The sequence below is a fragment of the Lampris incognitus genome, unplaced genomic scaffold, assembly GCF_029633865.1.
Source record: "Lampris incognitus isolate fLamInc1 unplaced genomic scaffold, fLamInc1.hap2 scaffold_380, whole genome shotgun sequence".
Classification (NCBI taxonomy): Eukaryota; Metazoa; Chordata; class Actinopteri; order Lampriformes; family Lampridae; genus Lampris; species Lampris incognitus.
In genome coordinates this window covers 30,001-38,577 of record NW_026611339.1, presented here as the reverse complement: position 1 = coordinate 38,577, position 8,577 = coordinate 30,001, and the positions used below count along the sequence as shown (strand labels likewise).

Below are 8,577 nucleotides of genomic sequence, written 5' to 3'. Positions count from 1 at the left end.
GCAAAATAGGCCAAACGCATTGGTGAACATTTTAATTGATGTATTTTTCATCTTCCCCCGCGGACTCCATAAGACAAAACGGTGGCGCGCGGAAAGAGGCGATATCTTAAGCAGGCAGGGCTTTGCTCATTGGCCCATACCCGGAAGACAGAGTCATAACGAGACCACACAGCTGCGCGAGCCGCGCTTTGATTGGACCCTTAATTTCATCAGAAGGTTGTTTTGTTTAGCTTTTTTTTCTATTTATTTATTTCGAGTCAATGGGCTTAATCAGAGTCGCTGATCCTCCGGGTCTCAGCTCCGCCGTGTTGTTTTTGTGTGTCTGTCGGGAGCTCAACGAGACTCTATCCGCACTTCATTAACCCTGAGCCGGGGACAATCCACGGTAAGAGCCGAGGGATTTACCGCCGGCAGCCATTCACATGCAAACCCACCCCCCAAAAAAACCCCTCCGCGTCACCCGGCACGGCGCGCACGCGGGGCTCAACCTCGCAATCAGCTGCGCCGCGCTGCGCAAGAACGAGCCTTTTCAGACAAGGCTGGAGAGCCGTCGTCGTTATCTACATCGGTCACGGGTCCTTATGATGGGATTGGGATGATCTTTGTTTTGGCAAGTTTTTTGGGGGTTGGGTTTTTTTTCTCCTCCTCTTCTCCTCCTCTTCATCTCTCCCCCCCCCCACTCCCCCCAATCAGAACCTCGTGTTTTATGGCACGGGATCAGCTACTGTATTTTTAATGCAATTTTACGCATCATAAACGCGTCAGCTATAGGCCAGTCTGGTGTTTCACGGCGTGGTCAGCGGAAAAGGGGGGCGGGAGGGGGGGAGATAACAGGTGCCATGCGAGCGTCACAGCGGGAGAGCTGGCTATCTAACCATTATCGACTTTCAATTAAAAGCTATTAAAGTCTTTTGTCTAATCGTTAACATCCTACACGCCAAGTCTTGTCCGTCAAACTGAACTCCTTAACCCCATATGCGTTATGGCCCGATACTTCGGCTGGTCCACAGTCAGACTCCGATTAAAGGCCCGAGGTTGGCTGGTGGGGTGGGGTGTGGATGGGGGAGGAGGTGTGCTGGGGGTGGGGGTTGGGGCTGGGGGGCGCGCGGAGGAGTCGCTGACCAGCTGTCCCCTCGCTGATCCGGGCCTGCAAGTCAGCTTCGCCCGGTCACCAGCTGTTGGAGCCGTTTGGCAAAGAGCTGCGCATCCAACACCCTCAAGGAAGAGGGATGGAAACAATCAATTTCCAAATGGGATCATTTAGGGCACTTAAACAATTGCGCGCATAACATTAATATTTCATCTCCTGCATTGTTTATGGAAAACGAATGAACCCGCACTGTCAGTTCTATTTGCCGTTTAAAGCCTGTTATGTTGTCAAGGGCTCGTTAGTTTTTTTTGGTCTATTTTTTGGGGGAGCAATCCCCTTCTGTTGCGGCTGCCCCCCTTTCTCTCTCTCCAGACGCCAACCTGGAATAGCTCTTTGATTTGGGCGTTTGGACTTGCGACGTGTGTATATATATATATATATATATATATATATATATGTGTGTGTGTGTGTGTGTGTGTATTGGGTGCGTGTGCACGCACGCGCACGCGAGCCGCTATTTCCCGATCAAACTTTTTAAGACTAAACACCAAACGCGCGCGCGCGCGCACACACGCACGTGTTTGGTTTCGCTCACGCCAAAGTGTGTTTTTATCGGTCTGTTGAAAATCCAATTGAACCTCCGTGGTTTTAATTCTTTCTTATGAATGTTTCGGTTGTCTTCCGGCGGGTGCGTGACATGACTTGCTGCAGTCATAAAAACCTTATCCTCCAAAAAATATATATATATATATATATATTTTATTTTTACACGGACAAATTAAACCGACATTGGTATCCAAACACCGCGCTTGTTCGAGGGCGCCGTTTTGACAGACATGTGCAAAATTATTCAAACACGTTTCTTTTAACATGACTCCGCGCGCCCACATATTAATTTTTGGAGCTGCTTCTGGAAAAAGGGGGGGGTCGTTAGTTGTGCCAATCCACCACCTTTTTCTTTTTTCTTTTTCTTTTTTTTTTTGCTATAAATTACGCATTTTTATTTTATTTTATTTTATTTTATTGTGATGGTCAGTGGTGGGCACCCACACACAAACGCGGAGGTCTCGTGAAGGACCGCGACGAATTTAACTAAGGCAAAAAAACCTCTATTTTTACTCAGAAAGCCTGCACGTGTTTTTTAACCCTCTGCACGCGCTCAGGAGAGTAGGGACGGAATCCGGACACGAAACACGGACGTGTCTGTCCAGCTCCGTTTCCGTTCCGTGGAGGTACCGCAGGCCAGGATGTCCACACGGGGGGACACACGGCCGCTCCGCTTAACGCAAGTGCGAAACGCTGCGGTGTGTAAACCAGGAGTCTTGATTAACAATTCATTAAAAGGTTTGACGTGTTAATCACAGCTCAAATAACTTTGGCTATGAGCAGGGCATCGTCCTTCGTTAACCCGACACGTGCGCTGTGGTAACGCCTGGCAAATATATATATATATATATATATATATATATATATATATATATATATATATATATATATATATAATAACATAATAATAATTATTAAATGATATAATTATATATATATATATACACATATATATAATAACATAATAATAATTATTCAATGATATAATTATATATATATATACACATATATATAACATAATAATAATTATTAAATGATATAATAATTATATATATATATATATGTTCCGCCATGTCCTATAGTACATACTGTCCAGTCACGTGATTAAACGAAAGACCTTTATTTTCACATTTATAAAAGTAATTCTCTTTTACATCAAATCCCCCCCGCCGCCCCCCCCCCTCCACCTCCTCCCCCCCCCCCTCCCCCAAACTTCTGCCGCAAGCTTCACAAAATGAATTTCACGGAATGTTCGTTCACGGTGGGAGAGGTGTGGGGGGTGTGGGGGGGGAGGGGGAGGAGGAGGAGGAGGGAGGAGGTCAGAGGAACGAAAACGATCCAGAAATACGAGAACCACTCCACAAGTTGTTGATATCTGCAATAGTACATTTTCACCAAAGAGAGAGTAACAAGGGTATCACGGTTTCATATGAAATAACATAAGTAATGCACAACGTCTCTTCAAACACATGTAGCAAATCCACAGGCGAACCGCACCTGGACGCAGGTCCGAGTCCGAGAGGAGGGACCGTGCGTCGGAAACACCCGCGTGTTTTTTTTTTGTTTTTTTTTGGAGGTGGTTGCCTTTTTACCCCCTTCTGCCACGATAAATTGCGTTTCTGTAAATGACTTAACAGCGCTTCAGTCCGCCGACACCTCAGCGAGGAGCAGGAAAGGTGTTTTCTTCTAAATAGATCTCTTTCTTTCTTCCCCCCCCCCCCAACATTTGAGTCCAAGCAGCCCCTCTCACCTCCAACGATAAGCTATGGTTTATTTGTTTGTTTGTTTTTCTTCTAACTCTCGCTCGCTTGTACAGTTTCTCGTGGCTAATCTAGCCCATTATGGCAAACTGGATCAGCGTGGTCCGGGAAGGAAGACCCGCAAACACATCAAATTAAGAAAAGAAAAAAGAAAAAGAAAAGAATTCGTCTTTAAAATCAGTCTCTTCTGAATAAAATGCAAAATATTCTTATTTACACGCCCGTGACTGTTGTTCATGACAAAAAAAAAGTTCATTTGTAAATGAAAACCAACGACAAATTCACAAGGAAAAATAAAATAATTAGTGATGATATGTCTAGACCCTCATTACCTCACGTGATGAAGAAAGAATCTTGGTTTCCATTCGGCAAATATAATAATAATAATAATAATAAAGTAATAATAATGATAATAATATAATAATGATAATAATAATAATAAAGTAATAATAATGATAATAATAATAATAAAGTAATAATAATAATACAATAATATTATTAATAATAATAATAATAACGTGGTGTAATTGGATTCATTAATTGCGTGAAGTGTGAAAGCAGAGCTTCAGTGAACACAGAAATAAGACAAAAAATAAATACATAACTTAAATGTACAGTGAAAAAAATAAATAAGTTATAAATAGAGCTGCGTGTTAAAAAAAAAACTATCCACAAAGAGAGTCCGAGTTTGCTCCACGTGGCTTAGCCTTGGTTGCTCCTCACCAGCTCGGCCTACACAGTCTGTTTTCTGTTTATTTTTCAATTTTCTTTTTTTTTTAATTTCTTCTTATTTTTTCGTTTTTGGTTGCTCGTTTGCGAGTCCCACGCGGAGGCCGGCTCACCGCTGCTGGGCCGGCCGCGGGAGTACACCGGAAAGAGGGGGTAGCGGAGGTGGCGGGGGCTCGTTGCCCCCCTGCAGACCGTGCAGGAGAATCCTTGGGACGAGGGGTCTCTGCAGGGCAGGCGGGGGCGCCGAGGGTCCCCTGTACAGATACAGAGCCGCTCCGGGGTCCAGGTTGGACACCAGACTCTGAGGGTAGAAATAAGGGGACGGGAACATCCTCTGAAGAGCGGAGTAGTTCCCGGCTTCCGCCAGCAACTCGAGTCCGACCGCGGTCTGCCTCTTCCACTTGGTCCTGGAAAATTAAAGGGCACGTGTTTAGCGCGGGTTTGAGACCGCTTCGTTAGACGACTGGTGTTTTTTTTAAGAGCGCAGCAGTAGAGGTGGTCAGCCCCCCCCTCCCCCCATTTATTAATATCTGGGGCCCACTCAAGAGTTAGCTAGCGAGTCCCACTTAAGGATGGGGTGAATTTGTAATTCTGTGCAAAAATAAAAAATAAACCATCTTGCCTCTTGTTCTCACACCCCCCGCCCCCCCGCCCCGCCGGACGGCCCGTGTGCACTCCACGCAGGTGAATTATTCACAGTAAAGATAATTGCGTAGATATAGTGGTTTGCCTGAATTATTGATACGCACACATGCAACGATGCATAATTCATAATCCAAAGTGTTGTGTTTTTCTATGTATTTGGCCGCATGTGTCAAAGCCGCAGCAACAACAAAAATGGCGCCCGGAGACGCAACTAAATAAGCTCCAATCAACAGATCAGCTGGCGAATTAATGTTTCCCATCGCAAAATTTGGCTTTCCCTCTGTGTGTGTGTGTGTGTGTGTGTGTGTGTGTGTGTGTGCGCGCGTGTGTGTGTGTGTGGGCATAGAAACAAAAATGTGTTGCGTCCTGTCGGCGCAGTTTTCGCAGACTTCTCGCTGATCTTGCTGGAGACCTGTTTGATTTGTCGGAAGACCGGACCGCGGAGACCCGAACCGGGTCGCTGCGGACGCCGTTCTGACAACCAAATAAGCGCGCGATGACCGCGGCTGACTAGCTCGCGTGCACACGTGCGCGCGCACAGCCCCCCGCCCCCGCCCACCCCCAGCTCTGGAGTGACGCCGCGTTGAAAACACGGAGGCCGCCGCAGCCGCGCTCGACGAGCACAACACGAGAGGGGCTGCGACTTTTAGCGCCGTAGCCTGTTTTTTTTGGGGGGGATTTTTAGGGGTTTTGGGTTTTTGGCTCGGTGCTTACCGTCGGTTCTGGTACCAGGTTTTGACCTGCGTGTCCGTGAGGTTGAGGGAAGCCGCCAGCTCCATCCGGTCCTGCACGCTCAGGTACTTTTGCCGCTCGAAGCTGCGCTCGAGCTGGGCCAGCTGGTGGTCCGTGAAGGCGGTCCGCGCCTTCCTGGGCTTCTTGAGGCGGACCTGGGGGCTGTCTCGGCTGCTGGAGATCTCCCGGTCCCCCTCCTCTTTCACTGCGGGACACAAACAACAACCAGGCCTCGCCGGTCATATACACCGCACAGAAAGGCCGCTCGCTCTGATGGAAATAGAAAAAAAAAAGACTAAAATAAAAAATAGAAAAAAAAGGTGTTGATGTGTGATTTATTTATTTTTATTTTTTTTTTAATCTTTTTAATTTGTATTTATCCTTGATTGGAGTTTCCTATTACGGCTTGTGTGTCGACATGTCGGCTTGTGAATGAGTGCCTATAGGCTATGTGGTGCAGCATATGGGATCCGGGCCTAGACTGTTACGAGGAGATAGGCCGGTATTCGCACTTCCGGTGTGATATCTCCCCGTCGGTACCACTGAAGCCCGCGGTCTTTGTTCTTGTTGTGGCGTCATGTCAAGAAGAACAAAGGCCGTGATACGCAGTCATACACACTTCTCCCGCACTTCTCCGCTCCGCTCGAGAAAAGAAAAGGAAAGGGGGGGCGGCGGCGGGGGGGGGGGAGGAGGAGGAGGCGAGAGAGATCCTGGTAGTTGAATAGTTGAGTCGTCTCAAGAAGCACAATAATCCGCCTAATTGAGCCACGAGGGAAGGCCGAGCCTTTCAACCGCGACCGGGGAAACTTCATAGGAGCGTGGAAATGAGCCTCGCGCGTTACAAATCTGATTAGCACTGGGACAAATTGCATCAAATCTCTGAAATATTAGAGGAGGCGGATTGGTGGAAACCCGAGCACCGTGGGGCGCTCCTGCGGACCTCGCTGCTCTTCAATCGATGAGAATCTCCACGCTGTGACCCGTGCGCACGGAAACGCGCACGTGGAATTTCCACGAGCGAGCGAGCGAGCGAGCGAGCGCGCACACACACACACGCACACACACGCGGTTTGCAGGACTAATTGATAACGTGTGGCCTCTACACTCTGGCAAATTGACGCAGGCCTCCTGAAGCCATAAAGTCAACTATTGTGAAGAGGGAAAAATGCACGTGAGCCCGCGTCTCGTTAGTGATATATTGACTGACAGTTATATTTGACACTAATGTGATGACAACAGCAGCTTCACCAGTAAAACCACAACCACAGCAATGACGACAACAACAACAATAATAAATAATAATAATAATAAAAACAATAATAATAATGTAACAATAATAATAAAAATAATAATAATAATATAACACTAATAATAATAATAATAATAATAATAATGATGATGATGATGATGATGATGATGATAAATATCTGGGTTAAAATAATTTCGCAGGGGCCTAAAGTGGCCGACTTGCTTGCAGGTGCGCTGATTAAACTGTCAGCGGAGGTGACACGTGTGTTGCGGCTGACATGATTTGGGAAACAGAGAGGCCCTCGATGGCATTTATCAGGAGGCGACCCTGCTGTCATCTTCTCCTTCCCCCCGTCTTCCTGAGACCAGCGGATGTTCTCAGCTTTGCATTACATCTGGTAATGAAAGCAAACTCACGAGAGAGTTTGAATGACGGGGGGGGGGGGGGAGTTAATAAAACGTCATTATAACTAAAAGTAGTTGTTGTCATGTTGTTGTGAGGATTTTGAGTTCCGTATCTTTTTGTATTTTATTTACATTACAAAGTGGCCTCCTACCCAGAAGTCAGACTTCTCTATATGTGTTCTGCGGATGCGGTTTATTCTCGGATCACTTCCCTCAGGCGGCGAGGCCCCTGCACGACCTCCTCTCCGAGCAAACACGGGAATCAAAGCCACGCAAAAACACCTATTTTACAGACGCACGCCGCTTCCGGTTCGCCTCCGCGCCACACGGCGGTGTTAAACCGCGGTGTTTTTGGGGGGGGGGGTTATTTTTTGGGGGGGGGAGAAATGACAGCTGCACCAATTGCTTAATGGGGTGAGCCGCGCGCCCCTTGTTGAACGACCTGTCCGCGTTTCACCTGAGATCCGAGCTCGGCTCCTGCTCCTTACCTTTGTACTCGCTGTCTGACGAGGAGTTGCTGTGGAGCTTCTCCATGAAGTCCTCCGCCAGCTTCCCCGCCAGCCTCCCGGGCTCCTGCGTGGGCTGGCCGTTGCTGGAGTAGGGCGCGCAGGCGGCCAGGGGCTTGCAGTCCGCCAGTATGTCTCGTATGAGAAACGAGGAGGTTACGGTCCGCTGCTGGGAGCCCGCGGACAGCTGCGCGTGCTGGAGGTGCTGCGCGAGACCCATGCCGTGACCCTGCCTTTGCGACACCTCCTCCACGCACTCCCTCCTCGGCGACGGCGGGGAGGAGCAGCCGCTCTCCGCGTCCGATCTCGGGCTGAACTCCAGCGGGGAGCGGCACTCCCCCCCCGCCGCCAAGCTGTCCCCTTTCGACATGGGGCTCCCGGGTCTGTGAGAAAGTAAGGAGTCGATTCCAAAGCTGGACCCGTTGGCGGAAGCCTCCATCGTTGATCGGCAGGCCTCGGACTATAGTACCATTGGTATTCGGGACAAGTTTTGGGGCAGCTTCTTCTTCTTGTTTTGTGTCAGTTTTTATCCAGCGGAGAAACTCCGGGGTGCTTCGGCTCGCCGGTCATGTGTTCATCCACGGCTTCCGGTGTCCACAGGCCGTTAGGTTACAAGAACCGTCCATACATTCCCACCTTTCCCCCTTCTTTCGGGCTGTTGAAGTGGAGGCACACCAGTCCCCGAATCGATGCAGTCTCTTTCTGCGGGTTGTTACAACCGGTCACGCTGAAGGCTCGGCTCCTTATTTCATAAAAAATAAAAAAATAAAAAAAAATAAAAAATAAAAACCGAGAGATAACTCACCGATGATAAGACCTCTGGGGTTATTCTCAGTCAAACTGCTGAACTCGCTGA

The 8,577-nt window shown here is 48.1% G+C and overlaps 1 protein-coding gene across 1 annotated transcript; it reads right to left on the bottom strand.

Moving 5' to 3' along the window:
* Positions 1 to 1,168: 1,168 nt before the first annotated feature.
* barhl1b (BarH-like homeobox 1b) lies at positions 1,169 to 8,160 on the bottom strand. The gene is made up of 4 exons (XM_056302043.1): positions 7,704 to 8,160; positions 5,545 to 5,767; positions 4,299 to 4,592; positions 1,169 to 1,175 (listed from the first exon to the last, which is right to left on the bottom strand). Exons 1-4 carry the CDS (start codon positions 8,158 to 8,160, stop codon positions 1,169 to 1,171), a joined length of 981 nt encoding a protein of 326 aa, XP_056158018.1.
* Positions 8,161 to 8,577: the final 417 nt, after the last annotated feature.